Source organism: Danio rerio, chromosome 16, assembly GCF_049306965.1.
Source record: "Danio rerio strain Tuebingen ecotype United States chromosome 16, GRCz12tu, whole genome shotgun sequence".
Classification (NCBI taxonomy): domain Eukaryota; kingdom Metazoa; phylum Chordata; class Actinopteri; order Cypriniformes; family Danionidae; genus Danio; species Danio rerio.
In genome coordinates, this window is record NC_133191.1 from 8,426,588 (window position 1) to 8,442,704 (window position 16,117).

General features: G+C 39.1%; 1 protein-coding gene across 1 annotated transcript in view; it reads right to left on the reverse strand.

Annotated features, from left to right (window-relative positions):
• snrka (SNF related kinase a) overlaps window positions 1-16,117 on the reverse strand; it is an 86,218-nt gene that overhangs the window by 40,638 nt on the left and 29,463 nt on the right. Inside the window, 1 exon segment of the mRNA NM_001193327.2 lies at window positions 5,094-5,235. Coding sequence (NP_001180256.1) covers window positions 5,094-5,235 — 142 coding nt within the window.

The following is a 16,117-nucleotide window of genomic DNA, read 5'->3' on the forward strand; positions in this document are numbered from 1 at the left end:
TGCTGGCAGTAGTTCTGAAAGATGTTAACGCTAAACATGTGTGCTCACAAAGCCTGGACAAAGAAACACACACTGGCCTGACATGCAAGTTCCCGAGGACAAACCGCGAGAGACAGCTAGCAGCGTGAACTAAATGACACAGTTTGGAGTAGCAGGAGAGGGAGAAAAAAAAACGGTGAACGAATGAGAGAGGGTTAGTACTGGCTTTTGTAAAGACGCCTGAAGCTTATCGGTTACATAACCGTGTTGTTTGACACCATTTGGTCAGTCTGGCCACAGCAGGCTTTATCGCATTTAACACAAACTCTGACTCCTGGTAAACTAAGCACTTTGGCACCTTAAGGACACATCAGATCTCCCGTTACATTGAACTTCAGTGTGATGAAATGCACGTCACGTTAAAAAAAAAAAGAGTCACGATTATCAATTGATCTGCATTATTAATTCCTACCAGATGTCAAATTGGCCACATTTAAATGGCTCCTATTTGACCCCTTTTACAAAATGCAAGATAAGTCTTTGGGGGTCTCCGGAATGTTTTTGTGAGGTTTTAGCTCAAAATATGCATCAGATTATTTATTTTTACTGTCTTTAAACCTGTTCAACTCATCCTTGAGATGCAGCTAATCACCAAGAGTTGAAAGAGATCTTTTATTCACAGTTTCTTAGAAGATCCACTTAAAAAGAATGATTCATAAAATCCATGATAGAGCACAAATGTGTTATTACAGGGCACCTATGGTGAAAAATCTACTTTTTAAGCTGTTTGGACAAAAGCTGTTTGGTGTGTAAGTATAGTGTATAGACCGTTAGGGGTGTAACGATTTATCGTTGTACGATTTATTGCGATGCAAAAATGTCACAATATGCATCGTGGCGTTATGACGATTTGATTACGATATGACGTCCGTTTTCTCTTATTAGTTGAGCTGTTTGCACGTGAGCTACGTTCCACCTGCTGTCGCACGCGAGTTCAGATTGCAGCAGCAGTAATGTTAGCAGACCAAGATGAGTGGAGCTGAAATAGAGGATGGCCCATCCTCTCAAAATCAGACGTCTGGTAACATGTCAGTTGTACAGTCATTGCTTTAGACTCGTCCGCTTTTTGACAAGCATACTGGGTCAAACATCCTAAGTTTTAAAGTCTTCACAGTGATTTACATACTTTGCACAGCGACATGGATACCTCCTAATGGTGTTGAAAGATTCACATACTGTATTTATAAGGTACAATTCACCCTAAAATATCATTCTGTCTTCATATAATGATGTATTGGCGGCCGCAAAATCACACATGACGTGAGCTGACCGTGAGCTGTTACTACAGAGGGCGGAATATGATAGACGTGCGCGTATGGCAAGCCGTTTTAGCATTTAAACCTTTGTTCTGACTATCCATAAATATATTTAGAGATATCTCTAATTCTATTTTGACTAGTCATAATTATAATTCGACTAGTCAGAATGACAATTAGAGATATCTGCAATTACAATTGTACTAGTACGAAATCAGATTGGAGATATCGGCAAATATACTATGACTAGTCATATTCCTCCATTGACTTCCATTGAAAAATATTTGCAGATATCTCTAAATGAGTTTTGACTAGTCACAATTGTAATTAGAGATATCTCTAAATGAATTTAATTAAATATGAATTAAATACCTGGAAATGTGGATTTTTTTTTTTTGCACACATAAAAAACGCAAGTGACCAAGCAAAGCCTTAAGCTCTGACTGTTAAATTCAATTCAATAGAAAGCTTTTTTTTTTTGCACCTTTACGTAAATTGTTCCTTAATTTTGTCTCTGTCATTTCAATAATATTTTTAAGAAGTTTTTAAATTGTTTTATTTTCCCTTAGACAGGCCTGTTTAATTTATTTTCTTAAAGAAGCTTCAGTTTAACAAGTTTAAACAAAAGAAATACATAAAAAATAGTTTACTTGGTAAAATTTGCATTTCAGTTTAATTTTCAATTTTTATTCCAAATACCATGATACATATAGAATCGTGAACATTATATCGTGATACACACCGTATCGTGAGCTGAGTGTATCGTTACACCCCTATAGACCGTCATATTGGGGTGATATAAACACACACAGACATTTTTTTTTTTGTCAATTTAACAACATAAAAGCGGTAGACCAATTGGAGAGGTTTTCAGACCGACCACAACTTTAGGAGAGCGGTCCCCCCGCCCACCAATATTGATTGACAGCCTCTCGTCACAATCATATCCTCAGTTTCATGTTGCACGTCTGCTATTTTCAGCATGTGAGTCAGCAATATCACTAAAGGAATACCCTTGCTATTTTTAGATGCAAAGCTCATTGGGCTCAACACAAGATTAATATTCTCCACATTATCGCTGAAATCGGAATTATTGCTTGTACCTTTTGCGTGGCGCCGTGCATTTCAGAATTCTGGGCATGGGTTTCTGTCGGGGTGCACGCGGCGGAGCTTCGGGTCAGCGGCCGCAGCGCCGTTGTGTTTGCCCTGGTGGAGGCTTGTGTTTGGAGTTCTGGAATGTGTGGCGCGACGATTCGTGATGCTTCATGTTTCTGCCGCGTCACTGAGTGTCTGGTGTCCCGTGTTGTGGCGTATTCGGTGCTTCATTCAAAGATAATTCAGTGTGTGTGGTTATTAGTCTCGGTGTACAAGCTCGGCACTTGTACACAGAGACTATGCAGAGACACAAATGATTTTGTACTCTCTGCTTGGTCTGTGTCCGGGTCGAACATGTACGGCTGAATGCTCATCCTAGCCTAGCTTAGCTTTTCTCTCTCTGTCTGTTGCAAACAGAGCGTAGAAGCTCTTGGCTCCTCCCCCTTGTTACGGTGGGCGGGAAGCCGAATCTGTGAAGCATCACGCCCCTAAAAAAGCAAACTGTGTAAACGCCCCCAACATGACACTTTTTAACACATTATAATAAAAACATATGAACTGTGTGTTGAAGTGAACCTAAACTGGCACACTCAAAAGAACCATAATATTAATATTAAATCATAAAAAAGGGGTAAATTAAGTGCCCTTTAATATTTTTAAGTGTCTGCTCGGGTCATGTTTCACCATGACACTGTCATGTCCAGCCGTTGTTTTGGTCACGGGAGTAACAGCGAGGATGACTAGAGGAGAATCGGCTTGATCTGACTAAGGGGATCAGGATTACAGACGCTGAGGTGCCACACGGGTCAAACACCTGCTGTAAAACTGCAAGAGCAAAGTAAATAGATTTACTTCTAAAAGGCTTTCAGTATATATTAAATACATCTACAAAGACGAAAACGAAGGATGTTTTTGCTATGATTTAGTTTCAGTTAGTTCTATAATATACACAATACAGTTTGTTTTGTTGTCCAAACTAGGGAAGATTGTCAAAAAAAGTTCAGTTCACGTTAAAGATCCAAACTTCCCATCACTACTGTGTATCTAACCTCATAAGCAGCCTTGCACACTTATTGTACTTAAGGCTGCTGTCTTGTGGGCTGTTGTATTTGAATTTAAGGATGGGTAGATGGTTGTGTTCTTGTGTCAAAACAAAATGTAGCCTATCCTTAGTTGAGTTTTTATTATACCATATTTATTCTGATGATTTTGATTCTTGCCCCTAACGAACATCCAAAAAAAAAAAAAAAAAAAGAAAAAGAAAAAAGAAAAAAAAAGAAAACAGCAAGCTAAAAACAATAACAAACTTAACACTGAAACTAATAAAAACTAAACTAAAACTAAGCAATTAAAAAATAATAATAATAATATTAAAACTAGTAAATCCCCCTCTAAAAAATTAATAAAACTAGTAAATCTACCACTAAAAAATAATTGAAACTAACTAAAATTGAAAACTAAAGGTCAAAATGAAATAAAATCTAAACTAAAACTAATGAAAAATCCAAAACTATTATAACCTTGAGCCATAGTTGCAAAGACGCATTTAGGAAAACAGCTGTAACATGACAGTGCTGTTTTTCCTGTACAATGAATTGATTGGCCAGCACATATTAACATGTCTCCGTATTAACACGTATGTATACGAACAGGATTTGCAAAGAAACTGGGACTAAAAAATCTTTTCCAACTCTCTGTGATTAGCTGCACCTCAAATATGAGTTGAACAGGTTTAAAACATTTTTAAAACACTGCATGTTTGTAAAGTAAAGACAATGAAAATAAATAATCTGATGCATTTTTAGGCTTAAACTTTACAGACACATTCCAGAGACACCAAAGACATCTTGTAAAAGGGGTTAATATAAAGCCCTTTAAATGTAGCCAATTTGATACCTATATTAGTTCTAGTTTTTAAAAAAGCTCTTGTTTTTATTTTATTTCAGTTAGCGAAAATGTTTTTTTAATTCTAGTTTTTGTTTTATCGTTCATTTTCGTTAACTATAACAAACTTGATGCAGTGAATATTTTGAGGTGAAAACAGGTTGCATAGCAACAATTTGTGCACTCGCACAAATGCCACCAAATATATTTTGTGGTTGCATGCATAAAATTTTGTGAGCATATGTGACTAAAACGGTTACAATTTTGAGCCCTGCATTTATAATGTACAGTGATCCCATGAAGTGACATGATAGTAGCCACTTTTTGATTGACACATTAAAACTCTTGTCTGGTTTGTTTTTGGAGAAAGAAAAAAAAATGTAAGAGTTAAATATTCTTGACGTTAATGCCACAAACTATGCCACAAATGTAGTCAAATTTGTTTGACTTCCACTGTGTATGTCTTTAACATACGGAAACATAAATAAATAGTTAACTATAATTGTTTTAACGACACATTAATAGCCTGCCAGAAAAAAAAAAAAAACAGCCAAAGTTACCTTTTAAAACAAGTGACAAAAAGCAAAGTCAAGTATGACAGATATTTAGATTCCAGGAAGGTCAACCTGATTCTGTCTGAGGCGGCTTATTAACATCCATGTCAACAGTACTGTGTCTGGCTTTCTAGATAATGATTGAACGGTGAAAGGCTCCATAAAGCCATTGTGTCTCAATAGCCTTAAGACAAAAAGTCAACATTCAAGCTGCAGGAAATGCCAGAGATGAACGACTAGGGCTGAGGTTAAAGCAGCGACTTACTCTTTGCAAGCATTTGAGACGTGGGCAGGTACAGTGTATTTGCAGTCCATAATCATAGTGAGGGTCTCGCTGTCATTGGCCTCCTGGAAGGGGGGTTGACCGCACACCAGCATGAAGAGGATGACCCCGAGACTCCAGATATCTGCAGGAAAGTGGGTTAAACACTCCATCATTTTCACAACACTTTTTAATTCAATAAAATGCTCAAGAAACATCACTGTGTCTTAACAGGGGCTCAGAAAAATCAGAATAAAACGAGCTCAAATGTAATACATAAAGCAGATTTTTGTGGTTGACATCTTAAACTGCTTCAAGGTAAGCGTGTGTGCGTGTCAAAGTCTACAGAGCTTCACAGAGAAGCACGAATTTGGCAAAAGAGCAACATCTGGCACATTGTTTGTGTCTCAGATTTAGGCTTCTCGATTAATCAGTTGTGTCTGCTTATTTTACCCCCTATGGTGCTGGGAAACTTTCAGGCAAGTGGTTTTGTCGCGGATATAACTTCAAACAAACGTAACGTTTTTGGTTGTTTTGATTCGCCTGAAAGCTAACATCTAAATGTGGTTGCAAACACAAGTTCTTGATTGTTTTTCAAACAGAGCCTTCTGACAGAAAAATATGGACAGTTTAGTCATACAGTAGGTTGGAATCTGAACTGATTTAGAAGACAAACGTTTGACAAATAAATTCATTATTGAAGATGCACACATACAAAACCTGATTCAGTTTGAAAATAGTGCTCATATTCTAATTTGTTTGCACAATGTACCATTTATGAACGTAATTTTAAAGGATTAGTTCATCTCAAATTAAACTTATAGTAGACCCTTTTCATAGCCAAATCACCAAGAGAGGTTACTCGATGAAGCTAAGCAAAGCTTAGCCAGGTCAGTACCTGGATGAGAGACCACAGGGGAAAACTAGGCTGCTATTGGAAGCAGAGCTAGTAAGGCCAGCAGGGGGTGCTTAACCTGTGGTCTTTGTGGGTCCTAATGCCCCAGTATAGTGAAGGAGACACTATAGCATATTTCAGGTGAGATGTTAAACCTAGGGTCTGACTCTCTGTGGTCATTAAAATCCCATGGCACTTCTCGTAAAGAGCAGGGGTTTTAGCCCAGTGTCCTGGCCAAATTCCCTCCATCGGCCCTTAACCATCATGGCCTCCCAATAATCCCCATCCACCGAATTGATTCTATCACTGTCTCTCCACTCCACTAATAGCTGGTGTGTGGTGAGCGCACTGGCGCTGTTGTCCTATGGCTGCCGTCACATCATCCAAGTAGATGCTGCACACCCTACCCCCCTCATGATTGTGAAGTGCTTTAGGTGTATGGCCATACATGATAAATGCCCTGTATAAATACACATTACATTTCCAGATTTCTCTGGAAGTCGTCATTGTTGGGTGAACTTAGACCACAGTTAATGGGAGAGTACAGCAAATTATACAATTCCATATGCTGAAATAATAAAAGAAAAACTCCACGATCGTTTTATTAAGACTTTCAGAAAAAAAAAAATATTAGAGACTGATAACAGCAGCCAGCAGTAATTCGTTTTTGGTAATTTGATGCAAAGATAATATTATACATAAGTAAATACATATAAATGTTCATACGTTTTTAAAAACTTTAAAGAATATTACGATTTTGATGACAGTTAAACACGTAATAACAGTCCTGTGAAAAAGGTCCATTAGCATTTCTTTTGTATTAGGCAAAAAAAATAATACATTTAAATATTTGTCGATAATATTCCTTTATTTTTTTCTTTATATATGTTTTTGAGTAATTCTGAGAACTGTTTCTAAACACAAGGTAAATGTTAGAAATATATTACTGAAATTACACATTACACATTACAGTACTGTACTGAATTGAGCTCACGCATCAGTCCAGTGCAGTCTTCGCGCAGTCGCAGAACCCTCACGGTGGCAGACGCTAACGTGCACCGTTTTAAAAAATTGTACACATCGTGACGATGCAGACTTGAATTTTTCTGAATCGATTTAATCAATTCGAAAATTGTATTATGTTACCGTTAATTGATAACATGTTGACTAAAGGGAATGCAAAAGTGTAGCGGATGGACAGTATGCGCCCTAGGGTAGGACAGGACAGTAGAAGCCTCTGGAATAAGAAGCATATTCAGAGTAATAAAAAACACAATGATGTGGCTTTTAATTAGCAATTAAAATAATTATTAGTAATGTAAACATTAGCTGAGCAGCATACCCTGTAACAATGTCTTAATGCAACAAGATTCACATAAATCCAAAAGATATCCCATAATCAGTACCTGAGGTGACCGTTATGCTGCTGTTCAGAAACCCATTTCTAAAATAGAAATTTCAGGTGATAGTTTAGACAAAAACTTCTGTTCATTGCGTGTAGTGTAGGCTCACTAATCAGGCATGCCAGTTCCTATTGGTGCTGCAATCTGGCAACCTAAGCATTCTTGGAATCTTCGAAGGAGGGGCCGGGTGAAGAAGTGTTTTGAATTAGGAGTGCAATACCTAGTTCAACCACTGAGTGTCAATCTTACATACTGCACTTTTAAAATCAAGTGTATGGAAGGAGTTTTGCTTCAATTTCACTAAAGAGTGGCCAGAGGGAATGATGTAGAATGTGCAATCAATTTGCTCAATAACTCAACTCAAGAAAAAGAATATGCGAGGTAAAAAAAAAAAAAGTGGCACGTGTAAACTAGAGCGGGTGACAAGGTAAAATCCAACATATTGAACCTTTAAGACAATCTCAAATCAATCAAATTTTGTGTTCACCTTGTTGTTCTTAAATACACTAAACTTTCAATGATATTTGAGTGAAAGGAACATTGAATTGCACTGCTCGAATTTATAAAAGAACCTGCTAGGCTAAGCATTTTGAAAGCAATGCAGTGTATAAAATCACTGGAAACATTTCTCTGGTTAACTACACCAGACTGCAAAGTCAGTAAGCAACTCATACATTGCTGTGTTTTAATTTTGTCAGTGATCAAGCTCTGAGGTGTATTAAGTTGGCATGACTGGAGAAAGCCCAGAAACATGGATATCCCTAGACATCTTGGAACATTTTATTAATCACAAAACACCTTAGGCATAGAGGCAAGAGCGCCGCTAGGGGGAAAAGTTAGGATGATTCTAAGTAAGAGCCAACAAAGATACTAATTCCCCCAAACCCCCTCGTGAAGTTTCCCAAACTAATTTCGAGAGGAGCACGTGATAGAATTGACTACAGCTGATCCCTATCACTAATCACTAACTAGCCAATCGGATCACTCTAAATTCAATATAAATATACAGCCTAAACTTCATTCCTCATCTTTGTTTTTGGAAAACCCCCCATCCTTCCCTTCTCCCTCCTCCTCAGTTCGGGCGACACGGTGGCTTGGTGGCTAGCACTGTTGCCCCACAGCAAGGAGGTCATTGGTTCAAACACTAGCTGAGCCAACCGATACTCTCTGTGCGGAGTTTGCATGTTCTCCCCGTGTTCGCATGGGTTTTCCCCGGGTACTCCGGTTTCCTCCCACACTCAAAAACTATGCAAAAGTTAAAGTCACAAGCACATACTACAAATTAGCGCCAATACTGATTTATTTGGGGAGCTATCGAGAACTACCTGGGGGCTGTTCCAGAAAGCAGGTTATGTGACATACCCGGTTTGAGAGTAAGTAGGTAGATAACCTCAGCTTTGGTTCCAAAATCGGAGGTAATTTCTGGGTATGTAAAGAAGCCATAGCAACTTACTCTCTGAAGATAACCTGCTCCGGAGCAGGTTATCTTCAGAGAGTAAGTTGCTATGTTCCAGAGTTTGCAGAGTCTAGCTCCAAAAAAGATTACAATTTCTATAAGCCTTATTAGTCAATACACATATTGTGGCCTTAAGAAATTAATGGCAATAAAAATAAATGCATGAATGGTTACACAACATACTCAAAAGGATGTTAAAGAGAAGTTTAATTGTTCATTACAATGAATAAAATGGAGGGTGGCATGTGTAATTTAATGAACTAACAAACTTTCTTATTATTTATTTTTTTCTTTTCTTATCTATTTCTTATTCTATATTTCTTTCCTTCGTTGAAGCAGATCTCTGTGTTTAAAACCTCCAGCTCTACCTCTGTAAAGTGCGCTGCTCTTTTTTTCTCACCGGGATTTTCTATGGTGACTCGTGAATTCGGCAATCTACTGAAAATGCCTTCAGGTGTGGGCCGTGCACGCGCATTAACAGGCGGTTATCTTCAGGAGGTTGATTTAACTAACTCTTATCACCTGTTTTGGAACCAACATACTCGCGGTAAGCAGGTTTTGGGTAAATCAACCGAGAGTTTAGGGTTTAGCAGATGGTAAGTTAAACCAGCTTTCTGGAATACCCCCGTGATCTCATATCCCTCTTAATGCTTATTGACCAGGCGGGAGCCTTGGGCTCATCTATCACCGAGCTCAGGGTTCTCTCCTGGGACAGCACGCCAAACTAGCTTAAATAGTCAAGCAGTATCTAAGTGGGAACTCTTGAATTAATTTTCGTCCGCAACATCCATGATGCGGCACCCCTGCATAGAAATGTGTTATGACTTTCACCGATTACAGCTTTTCTGTAATAATGCAGCAAAGTACGAGTTGCTTACCGATTTTGCACTACGGTGGTGAGCAGCAGAGTAAAGTTTAGGAGAAGTGGCTGAGCCCATTAGCAGACATTAAATCAATCGAGCAGTGTGGGTGGCCCACAGACTGAGAAAAATTAGCTTGTCGCAGCCAAAATCTGCCCCGTGAGCCCTGATTGTCAAAACACATGGGAAGTAATTACCAAGTGCTACATAACGTTCGATAACCAGACAGCATTAAAATAAGCCACTGCATGAGCAGTTCGCAGTGGCATGCACTACTTAATCTTAAATCAGAACTTGTAAGTACAGCTGTAACTGACAGGAGAGAGAAAAAAAGTTTAAGCAAAACTTCCATTAGCCTTTCAGTCTCTGGGGATGGAACCACAACTATGGTTTCCAGTGACAAGAAGCAAACCTCTTTAACAGTGCCATTTTATGAAATTGACAACACGCTTGAGAAAATGGAAGAGGCATGATTTCTTGTTCGAGCTCGCACAGATGGCAGGGGTGCATTTCTTGGAGGTAATGGGAGATGTTTTATCTGATAATGGCCCCTCGGAGAGCTTCAATCTGCTGTGGAGTGTGCAGCTGTACACCTGAGGCATCGAGCAGACGTGGATATGCACCGTGCCAGTGGCTCTGGACCGCTTTTCTCCCTGCTGGGACTATTCGGCTGTAATGACCTGTACACCCACGGGCCAAGGGTTCTGCTCTGACCACTGACAGGCTGATGGATCGGAAACAAATCTAGCCCAGCAAGAAGACACAGTATAGCCAGAGATCCTGCAGTAAGGCAACCTCTACACTCCACACCAGGGCAAACACACAGCATGATGCTAAATCATCTGACATGCTTGTGCGACCTTTGTCATCTCTGATCTTTAGGTTTGTATTATAGAACTAATTTACAGGGGCACTTAAAAGTTATATTACAGATTGCAGACTTTTTTGATGACTCTTAAAAATTTGCTCTTACTTTATTCACCCTCATGCCATCCAAGAATTAGGCTAATTATTTGTCGTTAATAACCTAGGGTCACCAAACGTGTTCCTTGGGGATTGTTTTATTGCAGAGTTTAGCTCCAACCCTAATTAAACACAACTGAACAAGAGCAAGCAGACGTGGATATGCACTGTGCCAGTGGCTCTAGACTATTTGTTTCCCTGCTGGGACTATTCAGCTGTAATGACCTGTGCACCTATGGGCTGCGAGATCTGCTCTGACCACTGATAGGCTGATGGATCGGAAACAAATCTAGCCCAGCAAGAAGACATAGTACAGGCAGAAATCCTGCAGTAAGTCAACCTCTAAAACAGGGGTTTTTCAAACTGTGGGTCGCGACCCACTAGTGGGTTGCACGGTGAAAAAAGGTGGGTCGCGCAACGTCACATAGCTGCAGCTATATTTACATTGCGGTGAATCAAAACCAGTAGGATTGACGGCAATAACTTAAAAACCTCTAACCCTAAAAATATCTAAAGTTTGTTTCCTACAAGAAGACAAAGCTGGTTATGTTTCACAGCTGTCTTTTTTTTTGTTTTGTATTTTTTTCGCTCAACATTACGAGCACTGCTTCGTTTGAGCTCTCGCAATCTGCGTTTAGCCGGTAGAGCTCGCGCAGAGCGGAGCTCTCAGTAAGGGACCGTTAGAAACGTCCTTAGTTTTTTCGGGTTTTTTTTTGCTCCGTCCTGCATGTTTTATTTTAAACAGTACTAACTTTCTCTTAAATGAGCACAAACAGTTATTAATCGAATGCTTCATTATAGATCTGTGCATTCTTACATTAACACCTTCGTTATCAAACAAATCACAATGAGAGATTTACTAGCTGCTCTTCACTAAATAACTATAGTAACTTTAATCAATATGCAAATACAATCAAAAGTGAAATAGATTTTATAGCTTTATTTAATTTCTGGTTAGGCCATTGATTTTAATAGGTTAAACCTTTTATTTTATTGTCAAGATTTTCTAATGTTTGCTATGTATTCTATCATTTGAAGCTATTTGTTGTCCCGTATTTTTTACATCCCAACGTTGACAGATCGCTAATCAATAAACAGCTATAGTGCTATCTGTTAGTTTTGACATCAGCTAATGTTATGGAAGGGCATAGATGTTATGGAAAATAGTAATAGTAATGTAACTACCCCCATCATTCCTTTCTCAAGCAAATGCGTTAATATTAGATCTATTCACGTTCATTGCATTGGCATATTTATCTGGTGTTTTCCCAGCTTGTAGTAGTCGATCAAAAAGCTATTTAGTTTCTTATGACTATTCACTTGCAGTGGAATTTACTGCGATGGGACGGGGCTTGAAAAAAAGAAGAGTATCTTTTTCAACAAAAAAAATGATCACAGTTACAGCCAGCATCCCACAAAAAGCTCATCGAGCCTTATTTTGTGCATATCAAATCGCAAAATCCAAAAAGCCGCACACTATATATTTTTGACTGCTTTGAATGGATACATTTTTTTTTACCCATTTTTCCATAATAAAATATTATGGTGGGTCTTGAGATATAATTACTTGCATAGGTGGGTCCTGGAATAAAAAAGTTTGGGAATCCCTGCTCTAAAACACCAGGGAAACACACAGCATGATGCTAAATCATGCTTGTGCGACCTTTGTCATCTCTGATCCTTAAGATTGTAGTAAATGACTAATTAATAGGGGTACTTGAAAATTAAATTACAGATTTTTTTGATCACAACTAATAATTTGCTTTTACTTTATTCACCCTCAGGCCATCCAAGAATTAGGCTAGGCTAATTGTTTGTCTTTATAAACCAAGAGTAACCAAACTCGTACCTGGGGGCTGGGGTTCTGCAGAGTTTAGCTCCAACCCTAGTCAACCACAACTAAACAAGTGCGAGCAGACATAGATATGCACCATGCCAGTGGTTCTGGACAACTAGTCTCCCTGCTAGGACTATTCTGCTGTCATGACCTGTACACCCACGGGCCGTGGGATCTGCTCTGACCACTGACAGGCTGATGGATCGGAAACAAATCTAGCCCAGCAAGAAGACATACTGTAGTATAGCTGGAGATCCTGCAGTAAGGCAACCTCTACAATTCAAACCAGGGCAAACACACAGCATGACGCTAAATCATGCTTGTGCAACCTTTGTCATCTCTGATCCTTAAGATTGTAGTAAATGACTAATAGATAAGGGTACATTAAAGTTATATTACAGATTTTTTTGATCACAACTGAAACTTTGTATTTTCTCTATTCACCCTCAGGCTATTTAAAAATTAGGCTAGGCTATTTATCTGTTGTTATAAACCAAGGGTCACCCAACTTGTTCCTAGGGGGCCGGTGTTCTGCAGAGTTGAACTCCAACCCTATTTAAACACAGTGAACAAGATTGAGCAGACGTGAATTAGCACCACGCTAGTGGCTCTGGACTATTTGTCTCCCTTCTGGGACTATTCATTGGTGGGCGTAATGACCTGTACACCCATAGGCCGAGGGTTCTGCTCTGACCACTGGAAGGCAGATGGATAGAAACAAATCTAGCCCAGCATGAAGACATAGTATAGCCAGAGACCCTGCAGTAAGGCAACCTCTACAATTCACACCAGGGCAAACACAGCATGAGGCTTAATCATCTGACGTGTGTGTGCAACTTTGCAAAGAACTAATTGATAGGGGCACTTCAAAATTATATTACAGATTGCAGATTTTTTTATTACAGCTAAAATTTGCTTTTACTGCGGCACTGATATGGTTTCTCTTTCTCGTGTCTTTTGATTCTTAATTTGTTAGTTTATTACACAAATGAGGGTTAATATGAATAATCACTAAACACCGCGCTCTGACACAAATGTGCATGTATTTGACCATTAAAGCGCTCACATTAATATCGCGTTAGATGTGTGTGTGCTCTGCTGTCTGAGGCTAAGCACGGCGCGCGCGCAAACACACACATACGCTACCTGTCCGAGGCTAAGCACGGCGCGCACACACACACAACAGCACGTGCACTTTTGCGCTTTTAAAAACATGAATGATGCGCATCCCGTGCTGCAAAAGTTACATTACAGCACATGCTTTTAGTCATTTTCACGTGGAACTGAGCTTTGCAGAGGCAAAGAGTTTTCACACGTGTACAACTGGAAAGGGGGCGATACATGATGAAATAATCGTTTATCTCGATTAACGATTTTTCATAATCGTTAAAAGCCAAAATCAAAATCGGATTTTCGATTAATTGCACAGCCCTACCCTACTATGCCTTCAAAAAAGATTTTATTTGTGAATTTTTGTTTTAAACTTTAACAGCTACTAAGCACTGACCTAAATATCGCCACCATTGTATTATAAAAAATTCTACTTATATTTGACGAGGTTTGCATTGCCAGTTAGACTTGTTATTTCTTTCAACGCTTTGAAATGATCTTATATTACAGATTGCAGATTTTTTTATTACAGCTAAAATTTGCTTTTACTGTATTCACCCTGGGTGACGCAGTGCTGTCGCCTTACAGCAAGAAGGTCGCTGGTTTGAGCCTCGGCTGTGTCCGTTGGCGTTTCTATGTGGAGTTTGCCTGTTCTCGCTGCGTTCGCGTGGGTTTTACCCCACAGTCCAAAGACATGTGGTAGAGGTGAATTGGCTAAATTGTCCGTAGTGTATGAGTGTAAATGAGTGTGTATGGATATTTCCCAGTGATGGGTTGCAGCTGGAAGGGCATCCACTGTGTAAAACATGTGCTGGATAAGTTGGTGGTCATTCTGCTGTGGCGACCGCAGATCAATAAAGGGACTAAACTGAAAAGAAAATGAATGAAACCAAGGGTCACCAAACTAGTTTCTGCCTGGGGTTCTGCAGCGCTTAGCTACAACCCTAGTCAACCACAACTGAACTGGCCCATTTCTTAGGGGTAAATTTTGAAGCCCTTCCCCTTAGAACTCTGTTTCAAGGGCCAAGGAGAAGGGGTACAAAAACAGAATTGAGATTGGGCCTAAGTGTCCCTTCAAAAAAAATTAAATAAAAAAACTGTCCAGCAGAAAACTGCTGTATCTGTAGCACAGAGAAAAAGCATTAATGTTTCAATGGATGAGTCTGATGCTCAACTCATCAAATCCAGAGCAATTCAATCTTTACATGATGTGAAAAGGCCTTTATTTAGCTGATGGCTTAATTCTGCCACTCAACACAGGATTATTATCACAGTAATCACCAAGTTATCGATAAACCATGCCTTTGCCTATTCGTCTGAGAGAGAAAATGTGGCAAATGTTGATCACAAACAAAGACAACAAAACTCTCATCGAAAAACTGACATCGCAACAACAAAAAAGACTTTTAACGTCTCATTTTTACGACATCAAAAGGATCAATCTGAACAAAATAAATCAAACAACTAATTTCACCGTCTGAGCACTTCAAATGTGAATGCGACAGGACAATGCCTCAAACACACTCTGTCCAGACAAAGACTAATGGGGTTATGGCCAAACAAAGAGCCGCTTTAGAGTAAGAATACATCTGTGGCTCTCTGTCTGTCAGCTGTGGATGAACTTCAAATGCAATTCCCTTATAAAGAAACAATGGCTCTGCACATGAAGTCTGCAGTAGCGCTGTTGCAAGTCATTAACAGATGCTGTGACTGGAGTGCTTGACTTTGCGTCAGGCCCGCAGATGCAACTCTATCCGCGGTTTCTTGTCACATTGCATTTGACAGCAGGGCTCTCCAGGTCATTATGCAAAACTAGGCTTATTTTAACCTCGGGGCTGGACAATAGTCAAGCTTGGATGCATCTAAGACTATTACACAACCTTGGAGCTAGAAAACGGCTGCAATGAACATCAAATATTTACAACATAATGTAATCCAAGATCAATTCGCGAGTGTGGTGTGCACACATACACAGTAATCTCAAATGGTTAATGTTATTTACTCACTCTTCACTTGTGCCAAAATCATTTGAGTTTCTTTCTTCTGTTGAACACCAAACAAGATATTTTGATGAAAGGTGGGAATCTGTTACCATTGACTGCAAATAATATTTGTTTTCCCTACTATGAAAATCAATGGTTACAAGTTCTAGCTTCATACAAAATATCTTCTTTTGTGTAGAAAGAATAGACAAAGAAAGTCATTAAAAAAGTAAAGACAATCATAAATGTTGTATGACAGTACCGGGTCCGTGACGTCATCGACTTTCGCTTTCAGATTTAAAGGGCTAGCGTTGCACCAGACCCCCACAAGTGGTGTCGTTTGAAAGTGTAGAATCTATATTTTATGCACATATGCATCACTTTGGTTTTATTCTACTGTATAAAAGTTATTTACACTTAAATACACAGTATTTTGGATACCCGAGCTAGGTATTTTACATTGGTTCATTTTCACATTTTTTTATATGACACATGTACAAGTTATAGCTCAAATGAAAGCT